The sequence below is a fragment of the Pyrgilauda ruficollis genome, unplaced genomic scaffold (genome assembly GCF_017590135.1).
Source record: "Pyrgilauda ruficollis isolate IOZ18807 unplaced genomic scaffold, ASM1759013v1 scaffold24, whole genome shotgun sequence".
Lineage (NCBI taxonomy): Eukaryota > Metazoa > Chordata > Aves > Passeriformes > Passeridae > Pyrgilauda > Pyrgilauda ruficollis.
Genome location: NW_024523648.1, coordinates 2,254,424 through 2,273,900, shown reverse-complemented (window position 1 = coordinate 2,273,900; position 19,477 = coordinate 2,254,424). Strand labels below are relative to the sequence as shown.

The following is a 19,477-nucleotide window of genomic DNA, read 5'->3' as shown; positions in this document are numbered from 1 at the left end:
TCAGGCTCAAGAGAGAGAGAGAGGGAGAGGAAGAGGTGCTCTGAAAGCTCTAAGTGATAAAAACCTCTCTAAAATAATGTTCTCAGAGAAGCACTTCTCAATATTCCTCTTCATCTCTCTTGCTCTAACAAGGAATGCTTGTAATTGCAAATACTGAATATATTTTCAGATTAATATTTTAGATTGGTCCTTTGGTCCAAGAGACAATTTTATCTCTACTGCTACCGGAATGGAGGTTTTTTTATTGCACTTCATTAACTGCATCCCTGTGATATATTTATTTGCATGGCAGCTCACTCTTTCTCCAATTCTCTCTCCCTCCATTTCTCTCTCTCTCTCTCTCTCTCTCTCTCTTTTCCATCTCTACTGCTGCAGAGGATCAAGAGTCATCTAATATGAAATGTTCTCAGTCTTTAGTACAGAGCAAACTGGATGATTCTTAATTAGCTTTTAAAAATGCTTTGTAGATAAAACCACATTAATCCTCTGACCTTCAGCTCATACAAAAGCATTGTGTTAATTGTCCTGAAAAATAGATAATTCCATTGTTACAAATTCAGAGGTGTAACTTAAACAAACATAATCATCAGACACAAGGGTCTGGCACAGTCAGACTTCAAAACCTTTTACAAAAATCTATCCAGTGCTACTCTGGATAGAGAAGGAACTGCATCTCCAAATCCCCTTTAAGGGGCTTGCTACACCTCAGCAGATATACGCCTTTACCAAGCTCTCCCAAAGTTTGTCCTGGTGTTTGGGAAACATCAGCCAAGGGGGGACCAGTCTGCAATCTGGCTGAGAAAAGGGACCCTCTGTGTTAAAGCATTGGCGTCCAACCCTACATGAAAAGGAATGTACAGTGACTGGTGCTTTCAGGCACTATAGTTTACTTGCAGATTTTTTTCTTGATGGTCCCTTTCCCAGAGTCTGGAGCTTCCCTTCTCCTTCTTGAATAAACTTTCCTAGAAATTATATTCACACTAGCCTTTGTCTTTGTTGCAAACTCCTTTCCCACTTTATTTTGGTTCTCAAAACAAATCGCATAGGTAAAATGAGCTTATAAAGCAACAATGGCAGCCTGGATCATCACATCATTTCCTACCTAAAATTCTGCTTTAACTGTCATTAATTATCTTCCTGTTAGTCTTGCATTTTTTTTAGTAACAGATCTTATAACTGCTTTAGGAAGATAGTCGGTGTCTTTTTTCCACTTTCCAAATGGGAAATTCAGGTACAGAATGCAATCCAGGCCAGTAGTTCACATATTTATCTTCTGTTTATACATATCTTCTGAAAGCTAAACCAATGCTAGCTGGATTAAAGATCTCAAATTTTTCTACACTTTCACTATTTCCCTTGTGATAACCCAGACACATCAGACAATGCAACTAATGTCTAGGAAGAAAATGATTTTGTTAAAATCATAAAACCTTATCTAGTGTTCAAAAATCCCTTGGTTCTGACCTCAGTGACAAATATCTTAAGGCCACCACACTTAAATACATCCCTGAGCAGTTCTGGTATGCAGATCTACTTGTCCCAGATCAGGGATCTGACTACCATTTTGTTGTGTTGGTGTATGCATGCTCCCAACAGAGCGTAGAAGCCCCTACAAAGCAGCACTGGAGCCACTCCATAAATAAAGGAACTAGCTTGCAGTGGTTGCACACACATTTTTTGGATGCATCCAACACACAATCACAGAATCATTTGAGCTGGGAAAGACCTTTAAGATTATTGAGTCTGACTACTAATATAGCACTGCCAAGTCACACTAAACTGTATCCCCACACATTTGAAAATCTTTTAAATACCTTTGGAGCTGGTGACTCAACCATTTCCCTGGGCAGCCAGCTCCAGTGCTTGACCTCCCTTTTGGTGAAGAAATTTTTCACAATATCCAATCGAAACCTCCCCCAAACAGCTTGAGTTCATTCCCTCCTGTCCTATTGCTTGATAACTGGGAGAAGAGACCAACACCTACCCCACTGCAACCTCCTTTCAGGTAGTTATTGAGAGCAATAAGGTCCTACTTTGAGCCTCCTCTTCTCCACGTTAAACAACCCCAGCCACTCATCATAAGGTTTGTGGTCCAGACCCTTCACCAGCTCTGTCTCTCTTCTCTGGACACACTCCAGTACCTCAATGACTTTCTTGAAGTAAGGGGCCTAAAACTGAACAGAGTTTTTAAGGTAAGGTCTCAGCAATGCCAAGTACAGAGGGACAATCTCTTCCCTAGTCTTGCTGGCCACACTATTGCCAGTGCAGGTCAGGATACCATCAGCCTTCTTGGCCAGCTGGACACACGGCTGGCTTACTTTCAGATGGCTGTCAACCAACATCCCCACATACTTTACTGTCAGTCAGTTTTCCAGCCATTCTTCCAACAGCCTGTAGCACTGCATGGGGTTGTTGTGACCCGGGTGCAGGACCTGTCACTTGGCCTTGTTGAACCTCATACAATTGGCCTCAGCCATCAATTCAGTCTGCCCAAATCCCTCTCCAGAACTTTCCTGCTCTCCAGAAAATCAACACTCCTACCCAACTTGGTGTTGTCCAAAAAGTTGACTGAGGGGCACTTGATCCTTTCATCCAGATCATTGACAAAGATATTAATATGGTAAAGACATATCTATGACGCATGATACCGTGTCATATGTTTCACACCAGGCAGTGCTAGCAGAGGAGGGCAGTGGTGATGTCTCTCTTTAGATACCACAGCAAATCTTTGCCTCCTGAATAGGGAAAGTCTCTGGGGGCTTAAAATTACAGACACCGAGGTACATTTTAATTATGGCACTGTAACAACCGAGTGAAGTCTCTCTGCAGTCATGAAAGAAGCAAACTAAAAGTTTATCTTGGACATAAAAATGGAAAACAATATCTTAAGACTGCCACAAAACTGGGATAACCAGGTTATTAACTGGGCACTACTCTGTTGCCCAGTGAGATCAAGACAGCAAGAAACTCTGTCTTTAAGTCTGTCTTCTTGGAGAAAAAAGATTAGTAATAGGTAGAGAAGAGTGGAGGTGACCAGAAAAGAAGCAAATATGATGATCATGTACCAGCAAATTTTTGCATGGGTTGATCACAGATGCATTTTCTTAAAAGGGCAGTCCTTGTAATTTGAAAACAAACCCACAATGGTTTAGTAGGAAATGGAGGGCAAAGACCATTTTATACACCAATAGTATCTTCTTTGTTATTGCCCTCTACACAGGCAGGAAGAGAAAAGCCTTTGATCATTTTTAAATTTCTGGTCTGAACAGCAATTTAAAAAATGCATTTCACTTTGTGACTACTTTGTCTCAGATTCTACCTTTTCAGTCTTAAGTCTTCCATTATAATAAAAGAACCACTACTGACACCTGGTGGCAAATTATCTTTTTCTTTCAATCCTTATGCCTGAGGGGTTTTTTGTTGTTTGCTTTCAAATATGGCTATTTAAAAAGAGTTTGCTGAAGTAATGATGAACCTACTACTTACTCCCCATGCTGCTTATCCTACTGCTTTCATGGCTAGAAATATGTTAGAATGTCATCTAAATGTAACACTACTCTCAGAAGAATAATTTTGGAATGTAAATACTTTCAGTACAGCCAGAGAAGTAAAAATTAATTAAAATATACCTTATGACAAAAGTTATAATTAGGGAAAAAAACGTGCTTGGCTAACTCACTGATCTGGAGAAATAGATGCATATCACACTTCCTGAAAAGCTTTGGGTTGATCTAACTTCAATTGGGGATACAAGTGTTGATCCTAGGTTTTTCCTGATGAGCAAATGGGCTGCAGGAAGACATTTGTAGGAAGACATCTCTCAAGAACAGGGTTTGAAACTCCTCACTTTACCCTGCTCACTGCAAGGACTGTGTTTCCAGCTGAGTGTCTGACAACATCAAGCAGCCCATCTTGGGCACAGTGATGTGTCTCATGTTCCCTTGTGTGAGAGATGCCACATGACAGATGCCAGCAGATGGGAGGATGATGTGAGTTTCAGAGGAGGCCACAATGTAAGATCTGCAACAACCAGTGAGATGAAGACGCTGTCTCAATTTAGGTTGCTTACAAGGTAAAAAAGGGATTGTGAAATCAGAACAAGAGAACCCAAGATATTTTGAAAGTGGTTGGTCACATACACAAAATGAGACTTGTTTATTCACAAATTTTCTTTCTTATTAAAGAAATTCTGAGGAAAAGGTAAAAACTGAGTCACTTAGAAACTGGAGTGCATATATAGGTGCTATGACACGTTTTGGATTGACCAGATGTGTTTTCAGAATGGCTGCTACAGCAAGCAGAAAGTAGGAGTTTTGAGTGGTAGAACCTTGTCTGACTCTTTTTTTACATTTTTATTTTTAATGACGAAAAGACACTGTATTGAGCTGACCCTGGCCAGCTGCTAAATCCCGAGAGTCACTCATTCATTCCCCTCTTATCAACATGAAGGGGAGAACAGGAGCTTAACACAAAAATGTCAAAACTCATGGGTTGAGACAAAGACAGATTAATAAATAAAATAAAGAGGAGAAAAACAAATTATGTAATCTCTCACCACCTTGCCAAGCAGACCAATGCCCAGCCAGTGGAAGCAGAGGACACCCTTTCCCTGTTCTTCCTTTATTCTCAATTGTTACTGCTGAGCAAGGCATTACATGGTAGGGAGTACACCGCTGTATTTGGTGCATTCCCTACCATATAGTCCCTGTAATTTGTTTCAGATGTTCCAGCTGTGTCATCTCCCAACCTTTTCCCAGCTCCCAGTATGCACAGGCAGAATGGGAAAGAGAAAAAGCTCTGATGCTGTGCAAGCACTTCTTGGCAATAGCCAAAACTCAAGCTTGCTAACAAATCTAACAAATGTCTGAGTAACAAATTTAAACCACAGCATCATACAGACTGTTATGAAGGAAATTAATTTCTCCCTCCCAGCTGAACCCAGGAGAGGAACCTACAGTTTGCATTTATCTGCAGCTAAGTTTAGAAAGATTAGGAGAAGAGACAAATGTAAAAATTAAGCAACAGAAATAATAGGCAATGAGTTGCTTTGTGATTCCTCATGCAGACGAATGTATAAGGAAACACAATGTGTTATGAGTTCAGAGCTGTTTTAGGAAAAAAACACGTTAAAGCACACACGCACAAAACAAAGGAGAAACTTAAGGACCTTAGAACTGCGTGATCCTTCTCTAAGTTATTTCTTATCAGTATTCTTTTGACAGTTTTCTTTGCTAGACTGCTCATCCATCTATACATTTCTGCAGAGGTTTGGCTTTTTGTGGGTTCATACAACCTTTGGCAAAGACCCTGTCTCTGATTTCATCTTAATTATGGTTCCAATTGGTAATATCATTATGTGAATCAATGCCCATACACAAAAGCCTATAAAAACCACCTAGTTTTCCCAGATGGATGACTGCAGCTTCAGGTTTCATCTCCTCTACTACAGGCCAATCCATTCCTGACTAATAACTTGCTCATGACCCTACTCTGCATGTCGGGCTCATTCTGATTTTTCCCTTCCTACTGCTCTTCTCTGGCATCCTATTCATAATTCACTTGCAGTTTCCTGACATTTTTTCATTAGCAGATGCTTCTTCTTTCACAAACTATGCATGCAGCCACTAGCACTGGTAGTATTTACTAACCCACAGAAATGCTGGATTAGGATTCCTGCGCAGTTACCAGCAAGTGATGTAATTTATTCTTTTTTTCTCTTACACAAACAGGGTTTAGGGGCATCTCTTAACTTTGATAACAATTTCCTGTTCATGGGGCTTTGTACAACAAAATCACAGAAAGAGGAGATGGAAATGACCTACTAGGTCATCTAATCCTTCCTTCTGGCAATGCAGGATAATTCCTTACAGAATATCTTCAAGTGCTTTAACCAGTTTAGTTCTAAATGCCTGAAGTAACTAGGCCTCCATCAATTCCCACAGAAGATTATTCTACAACCTCATAGATCTCACAGTTAAGAAGTATTTCATTCCAGTCTGCCTAAATTTTCTCCTGCTTAATTTTATCCCATTACTCAGAGTTATGTTCTCTTGTGACACCCAAATATAGTCTTTCTAACCTCAGGGCCCAGTTCCCTACTGTCTCATGTTATATTGGCACTTACATTTACATCTGGAAGGTAGCTTTATAACTGACAAGGTGAATGGAAAATTGAGGTTGATACTTTTTCATACAGACATGAAATTATAAACCTTGTAACAGAGGACACTGACCATGGCCACACATCACCTGTCTATAAAGCACTGAAGAGACTGGAAGTTGCATGTAAAATTGGAGGAAGAACAAAAAAAAAGTCACTTGAGTTATTTACAAAGAAAGGAATTTTATTTTTTTTTCACATAGAAGAATAAATTATTCAATTCATCTATTCAGAAAGAGATGACTTGGTTTTTGTGGATGCTAAGTACCTTCGCAAAAAAAAAAAAAAAAAAAGAAAGCATTCTGGCTATTCTGGCTACAATAGCTCTCTTTAACACAGTAGGGACAGTTAAACAAGAATGAATGACTGGGAGCTGAAGCTAACTGAATCCTGACTGAAAATGAGGTACGTGTTCTTAACACTAAGAGTGATAAACTACCACAGCACAGGGTGGATATTGCTTTCCCTGGTGTCTGCAGAAGATGATTGTTTACCTAATGAAAAATACACACCAGCTGAAAAGGTGCCTGGCTGAAATATAGGAGTCTCTGACAACAAAATGTCAGACTAGAGAGCCTGATGGGGTGTTCTAGCCTTGAGCATTACAGAGGTATACCCTCAGAGACATACATAATAAGCTAAAAGAGAATGTAGTGAAGAGTTAATGCAGGAATGCAGCTGGAGACACCTGCCTTGCAGGTTCTTTGGAAAAACAGAAATTCCTTTCTGCATTACTTTTATAAGCCTTTTTAAGCCGAGCAGACTGGTAGTCATCCTCTAAGTATTTGGTCTTCCATGGAAAATAGAAAAGCCTGCTTTCCTAATTGACATTTCCAGAATCCTCAAGACAGATATGGTTATTTAGTAAAAATCAAATTGTATCCCCCCCTAACAGATAAAAACAGAAGAATAAAAACAGGTTCACAGCGAGGGAGAAGGGAAAAAATCTGTCAGAATAGAGATGCAAGCACAGCAGAAAGGTAATTATCATGATCTCCATGTGAATTTTGTTAAGACAAAAGGCAGTTCAAGCATGTCCTACACTGAAATTTCAAAGCACTCAGTGGTCTCTGAATTCTATGCTCCATCATCATCAGTGATTGATAACATGATTTCAAAGCATGCCTAAAGATGCAGCATGTATATCCTGGTGGACATACAAACATGTCACAGAAGGCCATTGATTTTCTGTGAGAACTGATCCCCTAAACATCTCTTCTGCTTTTATAAAAAGTACAGAGGCTGCAAAGTCACCACGGTGCTTCTGTGCCCCCATTACCTAATGAAAGAGTTTTTCAGCTAGGAATAGTAACATTAATCTATACCAGAACAAAACCAAACACTTGTGCCATTCCAGGAGGTGGTTAGCTTTTAGTGTTCAAAAGTTAGAAATTAGATGAAATGCAAAGAGAGAAAGAGTTAAAAAAAAGTTTTTCCTGCCTTCCCCTTGTCTCTCCTTCACCTCACAATAAAAACTGACTCTGTCTTAAGATTGACTCTCCATTGCAATTGATGTGGTGACTCTCAGGTGGAGGACTCATCTCCAGTTTACTTTACTAGGAATCAGCTTTAGTGGAAATTGATCCTTTCCCATCCTTGCCCACTGTCATGTGAAAAAGGGAGATTTTTTAAAACCCTTAACATTTGATTAGTCTGTCCGCATCCCAGGAAAACTGAGACTCTTGTACCCAACCAGCCTGTCAGTGTCCCATTATGGGGACTCTTCACTGAGCATTTCACCAGATCAGCGGGTGCTTGGACTGACTTGTTCAGGGTCACATGCCAAACAGAGAGACCCCCTCCTGGATCTCCACATCCTTACCTCTGCCAGTGACTGCTAGCACCCATTAAGGACTCACATTAACTCCTCAAGAATAGCACTCTACTAATAAAATTGTGCCAGGTTTAGGTTGAAGGATTGTCAGTGATAGTGTCTGACTGCAAAAATGTATTCAAAGCAATGTACGAAGGAAATATCATTCAATATGCATTGAATAGATCTCCTACCCAATATGTGTCCCTGTGGGGGAGGAGAAATGTTCAGACCGAGCCCAGAAGTTATGATGGAGTCTTCCCTAACTTCTGCTGATTCTTAATTTACTTTTGTGTTATATATGTACATTCAGGCAGAGCTTCAGTGAGTTTAGTCATACATCTATACCTCTACTCAGTGAGGGGTGGTGGTACCTTGGTGGTGGGTATCTCAGTATAGTTTCTGAGATAATCTTGGGATTGGGACAAGGAAAGGGATTTTACCAGAGTTGCCGACTTAACAGCAGACCTTCCTCCTTAATCTCTCTTGGTTTTCAGCTCTTATCTGGCTTATCCACTAAAAAGTACCAGAGAGTTCCCTCCTGTGTAAGGGTTTTGATGGAATCTGGCTACAGTCTCCACTCCACTCCACCCTCTGTTTAGTCCCCCTCAGATTGTATTGTGTGGGGGAGGTTGGATATGTTGACCACATTCCATACCGGGAGTAACAACTGTATTTTTCCATGTAGTTTCCAGATTGGAAATATTTTTTATTTTCTTCCCATCCCCAACCCACCCCCCTCTCCCCCAATATGTCGTACAAAGAGATCTCCAGCACAGAAAAAGGTGAGTATTCACTGTCTGCTGCAGCTGCCCTGTCCATGAAATGTTAGTAACAGGTGAATAAATGCAATGCATTTTTCAGCGGCTCTTTTGCTGAGTATCAGGAGTTGAATTCTTCCAAGTCAATGCTGAGTATTGCTCCATCCAGATCTAATTGTTTTGTGTTTGTTCTTTTCCATCTTGGACTAAATAAAGAATTAGAAATGTCAACCCTTTAATAAATATAGATAAAAGGGAGGAGGCTTGGGTTTGCAATACCACTAACTTTTTGATGAGTTGGCAAGAGAACTTTCCTTGAGCTAAGCAGAGGAGTAATTTAGTGTCTGACAGGCAACCTTTTCTGACACTGTACTGTCAATCTCATAAAGAACTTTTTGGGGAGATATGATACTAGAAATAATCAAGCATAAATGTGATAAATAATCTAAAGCCCACACAGGCAACCAAATAAACAGTTTGCCTTTAGACTTTCAGGTATGCAGAAAGAACTACCTGTGCTGTGCAAGCAGCTGGGCGGCATAGCTTTAATTAAAGAATCAATTTTTTTACCTCAACTCTCTTTATGCTGGTCTAGGGATTAATGTAATGTTTATTTTTCCAGTCACATCCAGAAATAACAAGATTAGAATATGCCTATGCCTCAAACAATACAAAGTTGATCTCTTTAATGAAGGAAAACTGTTCTATGCCCTCAAAATAAGATGTGTATCTGAGTAAGCAGAGCTGATATTTGGGATAATGATTCTATGTTAAATGTCCATTCACAGATACATCTATCAGGCTGAAATGACATAACTATGCAGTGTTATTTTCTGCTGTTGCTAAACAGACAAGTTCATCGCTTGACTCACAGTTAGTCAGTCAGGAGGAATCTTCACAGTCTGAGATCAGGATGATTTTCTTTCTTTTCTTTTGTTTTACAGTTAAAAAGAAAAAAATATTTCTCCCTTGACCTTGAAATAAAGCTTTAAAAGCTTTTACTAAGTTTTGATGAGCACATATTAGATAAAGACATTCATGTCACTGAAATGAAAGTATACTTCAGTCTCTTGTGTGCCTTTCCCTTCTAAAGGTTCGTAGATCAGAGGTATTTCTGACTTAAAATATAAGCCTTTACCCTTCACTTTTAGTTATGATCCTTTCAGTAAATGTTCCCAATGGCCGTGCTTGTTCTCCTGACCTGTTTTCCAAGAAGCAGAGACAATTTTGTGGTTTGCTATATGTAACTCTGAGAGACTAACTCAGATAAAGTATTATTGAATTATTAGGAAAACAGAATACGCAAATGTTCTTAACGGAAGAGCCATACATAACTGTGGTTAGAAAAGCATTGATTTTTATCTTGATTGCAGTATGTTCTGCATGAAGTTGCATTCTCATAGATTCTGCCTCACTTAAAGAGTGTAATTAGAGTATTGTGTCACCTATAAAGATGAATGGATGGACATTTCTTTATTTAAGATTTCCCTTCTCACAGAGTGAGAATGTTGACAACATCTGTGTTAAGAGATAAGAAAATGTCTTCTTCCTAGAGATAATGCCTTTAGATGTCATCCGTACATCTATCTATCCAACAGACAGAAAGAAATGAAAATGTGTTGAAGAGTACAGAAAGAGATATCACAAGGATGCACAGCATGCACTTAACAAAGCCTATTCTAACCCAAAATTCTCTTCTGAATCATTGAAACAGTATTGGTGCTGAGCTTTATTAAGAAAAGTTTAAGTGCATCCCCCAGCTGTTTCAAGGAAAGATAAAAATGCTAAAGAAATTTCTCGTCTCTTATAATATTTATACTAATTCAAATAAAAGGTTATTCCAGGGAAATATCTGACTCCTAAGTTTTAGGAAGTAATGTTATTACTCACATTTGCTACATAAAAAACTGCTACCTTTTCTCGAAAGGACTGCAGTTTCTGTAATTAGCCATGCTTGCGGCTTCCTGTGTGTGGATGGCTGCAATCTCATATCATGCTCCTGAGTTTTGCTTTTTTAAACCATGCCTGATGAACACCTTTTTAGGCTGTAAAAGACTTTTAAGCTTATTGAGTCCAACCTTAAACCCATCACTGCCGTGTCCATCACTAAACCATGTCTCCAAGTGGACACACATACACTTGAAATACGCCCAGGAATGATGACTCAACCATTTCCCTGGGCAGCCTCTTCCAATGCTTGAGCATCCTTTTTGCGAAGAAATTTTCCTTAATATCCAATCTAAACATCCTCTGGCACAACTTGAAGCCATTTGCTCTTGTCCTACTGTAAATTACCTGAGAGAAAAGGCTAATCCCCATCTTGTTACAACCTCCTTTCAAGTAATTGTGAGAGCTATAAGGCACCCCCAGAGCCTCCTTTTCTCAAGGTTAAACAACCACAGTTCCCTCAGCTGCTCCTCATAGGGCTTGTGGTTCAGATCCTTCACCATCTCCATTGCCCTTCTTTGGACTCATCCCAGTCCCTCAGTGATTTTTAAGAAGTGAGGGGCCCAAAATTGAAGAGAGGATTTGAGGTGCAGCCTCACCTGTATCGAGTACAGAGAGATGATCCCTGCCCTAGTCTTCTGGCCACAGGATTTCTGATGCAAACCAGGATACTGTTCATGCATGAGCATATATTTAACATGAACAAGTTTCTACATGCTCTGCAGTACGAGAGACTGAATTCATTCCAGAAATTACAAAGTAGAAAGGAGAAATCACTAATTAGTGGAAACATGAACCACTATTATACTTGAAATTGGCCATTCCTGCAGTGCAGGCTTTTTTGTACTGTAACTGAATCACTTGTCTGCTCACATCCTTCCTCTACTTGCTTTATTTTTTGCTCTATTGAGCTAACCCTTTTAATAATCTTGGGAAATCTGTTTGAGATAACATTTAGTATTTCATCCATGTGCATTGCCAAAACACTTTCTGAAAAGCTCTGGGGCTTTAGGTTGCTATCTGTTTCTGATGCTCTGGTGCCCATGGCTTGCAGGCACCCATTGGCTGCACAGAATATAGAGTTGTCTTGCAAATGGTGGTGTGAGGGGACACTGCAGAGACAAAACAACACCTCCAAGGGCTGGTGATCAGAAGGGACTTGGAGACATGAAAGAAATTTAGAAACTATCAAAAAGCCTGCTACTCTGAGTGGAGAGGAAATACAAACAATGCTGAGTTGAGAAGATACCTTTTTCAGAGAATGGATGGAAAGTTTTGCATGTTTTTCCTGCCTCAGTGGAAAATTGTCTCTCTATATTTAAGAACACTATCACCAGTTTTCCATTGAATCAACAACAGAGGAATTTTAGTTAGATAATTCCTTTTTCTACATTATTCAAGCACCTTTACATACCACAACAGTTGTCAGTTAATTTTTAAATTTCTATCTCATAGTCCAGTTTCATGTTGCTTGAGGAAATTTGATTTTAACACCCAGAAGCTCTGCATCTGCCCATTTTACTCAGCTGTAATAACATTATCTGCAGTTTCCCTTTTTTTTGCATGCGAAAATCTCTGCAGGCAAAAGATAGAAATGCAAAACCTGTAGTCTGGGATTCAAGGCTTACTGGCCTCTGCCAATGAATTTCCCTGTCATCCGCATTATTCTCAAAGCAAGATAGTTAAACTCTGGTCAGAGTTTATTGTTGTCATGTAGTGGGTCAGGAACAGCTCTGAAGCAGTAGTTGCACTGTACCTTGCTTTCCCTTGTGCACAGCTTCAGCCTCGTTGGTGAAATGAAATGCCTTTCTCACGCCCACCAAGAAATGTAATTTTGGAAAGGCAAGAGTTTTTGACAGAAGTTGTCACAGAGCATATGGCAATACCATGCTCACTGATCAAGACAGGGAGCAAAATCAAGTGTTGGTCCAAACACAGAACTTTGCATGTGGGAGAAATGTTGATATTTCTAAATGGCTCTTTTATGCTGTCAAATTTTAGGGGTTCGGTAATATTAAAAAATTAATCCTAGATTACCATGAGCAATTTTGATAGAGCAATTTTCATAGACTTTAAGTCTACTGAGAAGAAGAAATATTATTTCTTTATTTCTATGTTGTAGGGAATTTTTAAAATCTTTATCGTAAAATGGAGACATTACACCAGAAAGGTGTAATTACCCTGATATATCACCCCTATATGTGGACAACTGCTGTTTCAGAAGCAACTGAAATCAATATTTTTAGATGTGGTAAGGTAAAAATTACTTCAGTAATGCCATGTAATTAGTGAAAAATTATCAAAAATCATGTAAGTTAAAAAGCAACTTAGTAAGAAATTCTTAAAGGCATTTCAAGAATGAACATTTCCCTGAATTGTTGGAATATTAGTTGAAATCAATAGTATATTGTGGAAAATAGTTTTAAGAACTCCAAATAAATGAAAAAAAAATGTTAAACCACGATATATTTTAATAGACGGTTTGACAATTCTTGTTTAATTACTATATGCGCAACAGCAGTTCATTTCAAAAATGCTCAGCTATCTGGGGTGTGTTCCTCTTTTACCACTGTAAATCATATTAGCTGCAAATTGTGCCACTTAATAAATTGTTTCTAAATTCTGGTACATCTGTTAGCTTGGGAGCAGACAGTAGTGAGACTGTTCTCTGAGTGACTTTAGTTATGTTTTCCATTCACATGATGGAAGTTCTTAGCCATCAGATGCCACCTGCTATCATTTTTATTTCCAGTCATGTGAATGCTTGCTCAGGGCAGCAAAGGGAACCTTGGCTGTCATAGTTGTAAGATGTAATGTCATGAAAATTCTGCTATTGCATTGTACTTGCAAAGCCAGAACCAAGCTCCCAAAGCATGCACTCAGTTGACTGTGCTTTGGTTGGTAATAACAGCCAGGAGGTTTTGGGATTTTTTCTGAAAAACCAACATAGTTTTGACTTCAAAGCACTGGAAAATGCTATTTTTATTTTCAACACAATTTTTTTCTGATTCTTGAAGTTTCTGTTCATTTTTCTGCCATCTTCTCTTTTTATTCTCTGACTTTTAATCACAAGATGAATTGAATACTTATGTCAAAATAAATAGAATCAAGAAATGAGGCAAGATTTGTGTGAGTCTCACTAGGAACATTCTGCTTGGAGAACTATGGTCACGTTGTGTGAGGCATTTTCATCACACCACCTATTTTCTGGGGTATGTGTAGACCATGAGCCAGTCAGTGGGGTTTGATTAAGTCCATTCTAGTGTGTGATCATCAGGTAGAAAACAGAAGTTGAAAGTGTTAATTGAGGTTTCGGGTGAGAATTCCTACTTCAGTAACTGCTTAACATTTTAATTTTTTCTTTATTTTTTGATTCAGTGAATCATATCTTCCAGAGGCATCTGGTAATTCACCAGGGTCTTGGTCCTTAGTTCAGATCAGCAGCAGAAGAATCTATTGGGTTACAACATGTTTGGTTAGGATATTAGCTACCCTTCAACTTGGACACTGTGGTTCCCACTGATGTTGAAATTAGTTTCTGTTTGTAAATTTGATATTACCAATAAGTCCTTTTTTAAGCTTCCAAATAGAAAGGTTGTTTTAAGTACAACATATACAAGAATTTTTTCTAATTAGAAGGGTTTTAGCTGTTATTTTAACATGGTGTGTCATTATCCGAGCTATCAATATACTGTCTGAAATGCTCATTTATCTGAATAATACTTTAAGGTTTTTTTACCCCTAGGTATGTTTGAGTGAGAGATTTCTAGGAAAAAAGACACAGAGAAGCCTTTCAAGAGAGTACAATTTGAGATCCATTAATTTCCCAGAACTTCCTTTTAGTCATCAAAATTATAGGTTGCATGGAGCAGATCTCCTGTTCTGAAATGTACAATGTACAGTATATTTTAAATCCATTGTTAAAAAGGTCTAAAAGTTTTGTGAACCCCAGATCTGGAATTCACTTCATAGCAGTGTTTGAAATATTCCATTTTGGAAGTTTGTTTAAACTCAAACAACTAAACTCTGTACCAGAGCACTGGGGCATCCTTGTCTAATAGCTTATTACCAACCTCCTAGGGACTCACTGCCATGAAAGGCACTATATAAGCTTAAAGGGATTTTTTTCTTGCCCCATGTGTAGTTTAGATGTCATTTGTAGTTACTGTGTACTGGTAGTTTACTTCAAACGAATGCTGATCGAGGCCTGAGGAAAAGATCGAGCTATGTGCTAAAAAGAGGCAAAATAAAATAAAATAATATACAGCTTTGCTGTTCTACTGAGATATACCTGTGTTGGCTGCCAAATGCTCTTCCTACTTTGAATTCAAAACTGATCATTCCAGCTGTAGAGATAAGAACAAAGATCATATTTGTTTAAATATTTGATGGTTTTTAATAAAATATTTTTTTAAGTATTACTCTAGTTTTTCACAAGAGTCAATAAAAGAAAAACCTGTTCATTCACCTGAGGAGAGCTTGTACAAGCATGCTTACTCTTTGAGAATATAGACCAGAATACAATTGTCTTCAAATACCTCCACAGAAAAGGAAAAGGGTGCTTCACAATGTTCCACAGATGGCCAATTATTTCATCAGGTTAGCTTAGACTTTTAAAGTCTTTTGCAGGTTTTTTCAAGAAAAGGAAATTGATAGGGTTGTCAGAGGTACCCAAATTATTGAATTGCACAGTATTTGCATGGTTTGCAGGAGCCCTTTAAGAAGACCTAAATATAAAATGTGTCTTCATATGTGTTTTCATGTGCCTTCAAAATTTTATGAAGAAATTGGGTTTTTTGGGAAATTCCTCTTCTTAACTAACAGGAAAAAAATACCCACCAAGAAGCAAGAGAACATATTGCTGTTGTTTTTAAGAAAAATACATAATGAATATTAAAACCTGATTTTATATAATCTATGTTCCCAACCACACTCTCATAGCTTAAAAGTGAAACCCTAGACCTGTGCAACGTAAAAATGAATGAGACAAATTTCTCACTGTCTCAAATTGCACCAGTATCATTCAATGGCCAAGTCATTTTTGGTGTTGTTTTCCATTGAGTTGATAAGCTATGTGTTAATTGTGCCTCATAGCAGGTAACCATATTTAGGGCTTCAGAAGTCCTTATCAGCTTTCCTTCTTTCTGCATCATCTAACAGTTGTTCATTTCTTTGCAACTTGGTGATTAATTTCAATGAAGTGTGTAGATGTAAATGCTACTTACACCTTCAAAGGTACTTCCATGGTTCAAGGTCCTACACAACATCCTCTGGACAATTTTCTGTAAATCACTCCAGCCTAGCTGGATAAATACAGCTTTAGAAATCAAATGTGAGCCCTTGGCTTGAAAAGAATATCCTAACAGTATTTACATTTTCATATTAATATGTATTGTTGGAACCAAGTATTGGTAATTTTTCTGCACTTTAAAAACAAATAAAAAATAATACACAACCCCACCAAATTAGAAGGTTTTCTTACTGGAAAAATTGTCCAGCTGTTTACTATATTTACTATATGTTATATATTTCAGATGATGGGAAAACATATTGATACTTTCAAAATAAATTATGGGTTTAAAATATATGAAAGTATGTTGCCCTAATAAATGGTAACTTATATGAAAAAAGGAAATAAAGAACTTGAAGGCTTTATTTAGATCCAGTCTGTTATTGTAAATGATGCTGTCAATTTATTTATTTTTTTATAACCTCCAGCAATGGAAGATTATTGAGATAAATGATTCATATCATTGCAATATATACCTTTCAAAATTTCCATATCTGGCAACTAATAGACACTTCTTGAAGGCTTCAATAGGGTCCTTAGCCAGATAACATGGCTGGAATCTGCTTCATGATTAATTTCATCTAAATGTGGTAATTATCATACTTTGAAGTAATGCCTGGAGAACATGCTTTCACAGAGAGTTAGTGGAAGCAGAAGATTAACCCAGAAATATTTCAGTTCACAGCAACAAATCACCCAAGTAGAAATATATTTTCTTCCAAATTTTTCAAGATTATTAGACTACTTGGCAGTCATTTGCATTACCTTATCTCATATCAACTTCTCCACAGCAATTTAGAAAGCAACAGAAAAAGAAGCAACTTTGTATTATTAGAAGTAATGGGATAGTCTTGGGTTTGCAAGCAATTTAACTTGACAGTTTGTGCCCTGAAGTATTTCTTAGATTAGTGTGTAAGAGCACAATTCATTTATCATTCATGTATGTTGTGGACATAAGAATTATCCTGCCTATATTCCAGAAATGCTATAGTTAATTAGAGATGATGTTAATTTCCATGTAACCATCCAGGGGAGTACCTTCTACCACTGCTCTATGCACGCCTTTGCTCCTGTCTCACAAGATCCTCACAAGTAATTTCTTGGTTGTACAGGTGAGACCAGCAAAAAAGGTGTGTTAAGCACAAAGAATGTTTCTAAAAATGGGTGATTTTGTACCCAGCTAAAAACCCTGAGGTAGAATAGCACCAAAAATTATAATGGAGAGAGAAGCTATCTCTGCATATTTCTGCACGCTTATATCACCCCAGTAAAGATTCCAAATCTCTCAGCAATCAGAAAAAAAAAAGTCCTGCAAAAAGGTTGTATAAAAATCCTACCTTAAGGTAGACTGAACAGCCTAGTTAAGTCTTTCTGGTAGTTTGCTTGACCATGCTGCATTTTGATTCAGCTAAGCAATTTCAGGTTTTTTCAAGTCAACCAGGGATGAATTTTGCCTGCTCTTACATGGACCATATGTAGGGCTGAGTTCCTCTAAGTTCAAAAGGTGTTAAGTGGAAAATCTTCTAAAGTAGGCCTCAGTTATGTGATTGCCAACAGCTGCAGGGAGAGTGCCTTTCATTACATCTCTGTTCTTGGGCTGCTAGCACGTCCTTCCCTGTGTTCCTGCAGCCTGACCACGTGCACATGGTGAGCAACCATAGCTCAGCCGCTGCATGTAAGCCATGGTGTCAAACCCCACAGATCACTACACCAAAATTAAACAAGAGTGTTTAGGGTCACACAGGCTTTCCTGTATTTACCCTTAGGGTTAAATTAGTGTCATTGTTCCATGGAACAATCAGAAGTGGAATGAATCACTGCATCACAGCGATGCACTTTATAGCAAATAAGCTGTTTCACCTCTAAAGCACACACTGCAGTTTTCTGTCTACCTTTACCCTTACTGTGTTTTTATGCATATGTGTTTGGGTTTTTTCTCTTACAGATAAAAAAGAAGCTGCTGTATCCAAAGAACTCAAAAGTAAGGAACTATCTCTTATATATGCCATGCAGTTTCAAAAGTGCATTTCATTAATCCAAAAATATTAGTTATTGAGTTGTTGAAAATACAAAGAAGGAAGTAGCTACACCATTTATAATTGAAAAATGATATGTTTAGACTTCAGCTGCCTCCTACTTTCTTAATCCGTTCTTATCCTACTTCTAACCGCACACTCCTCTTTGTGACTGACAGCTTTGCCTTCCCCTCTTTCCTATCACTGTCTTCAAAAACAAAGGTTTCATAGGGGAGGAAATGTCAAATTGAGGTCTCAGCTGAATGTGATCTCAGTGGCAGCAATTTTCATAAATAGACTGGGAAGGCTCAGAGTTGAACATGCTGAGGAACACCAAATTTATCTTCACAAACGCAAAACAAGGGCCCTGCCTGTCGAGGTAGCTCTGGTTCAAACACAGAAACTTCTGCGGCTGAAGAGAGATGGGGATTGCGCTCTTCTGAAAAAAATAGCCAAGAAATGCTCTGAGAACTTAGTATCATTTAAAAGGGGAGGAGATACATCTTCCTTTTCTGCAAATTTGCAAGTGTCAATGCCTCAACACAGTAAGGACAGTAAGACAGTATCTTTGGTAATACTTCATCTGCTCAGCATTCTGTTCTGAAAGTACAGTGTATAAGAAAAATTAGGAACAATATGGGGTTTCAAAATCTGATTCAAATTCACAATTAAAGAGTGAGTTATATTTCCTCAGTGAGTCAGAGTTCATACATTTCCATGTACGAACTTTTGTGACTTCTATGGCAGAACAATCTCCTGCCATCCTCAGTTTTGCAGCAATTTATTAAGAGATTTCTTTTGGCAATGAAAAAACCCCCAAAACTTATACTTTGGGTTCTTATGCAAATTTTGCAGAAATATCTAACAAATCATTTCATAGACTTACCCTGCAAGTAATGTCCTGTTAGTGAAATAAGAGCCTGTTTTCAAGCAGGTCTTAAAGGACCTATTAATTTGCGCATACAATTCTTCAGAGCACCCTTCGAGTGCCTAAATAAAATATACAGGAGAGCTGGAGAGGGACTTCTCACAGGGGTATGCAATGGAAGGGAAAGAGATAATGGCTTTAAACTGAGAGTAGGTTTAGATTGGATATTAGCAAGAAATTCTTCACTGTGATGTGGTGAGGTGCTGGAACAGGTTCCACAGAGAACTGGGATGTCCCCTCCCTGGAAGTGCTCAAGGCCAGGCTGAATGGAGTTTTAAGCAACCTGGTCTCATGAAAGAGGTCCCTGCCTGGCAAGGGGTTTGGAACGAGATAATATTTAAGATCCCTTCCAACCCAAACCATTCTGTGATTCCTTTTATGGGAGAATTCCACAGCAGCAATTTGTCATAGCAAAACTTCCCATCTCCACCACATGAGCAAAATTTCCAGCTGAAGGTAGGTCATGTAAAGATACAGAATCATTAGCACTTAAATAATTTGTGAATAGCAAACTGGAAATGGTATGCCAAAGCCAGTTTAAACTTTGGGCAATTTTGTTTCAA

General features: G+C 38.4%; 1 protein-coding gene across 3 annotated transcripts in view; it reads left to right on the top strand.

Moving 5' to 3' along the window:
- The window catches only part of TRDN (triadin), a 222,549-nt gene that overhangs the window by 108,336 nt on the left and 94,736 nt on the right, over positions 1-19,477 (top strand). Inside the window, exon 16 of one of the 3 annotated variants that reach the window (XM_041469826.1) lies at positions 17,917-17,952. The exons of the other annotated variants lie outside the window; for them this stretch is intronic. Within the exon in view, the coding sequence (XP_041325760.1) occupies positions 17,917-17,952 (36 nt within the window). The remainder of the gene's footprint in view (positions 1-17,916; positions 17,953-19,477) is intronic. 3 annotated transcript variants of the gene reach the window in all.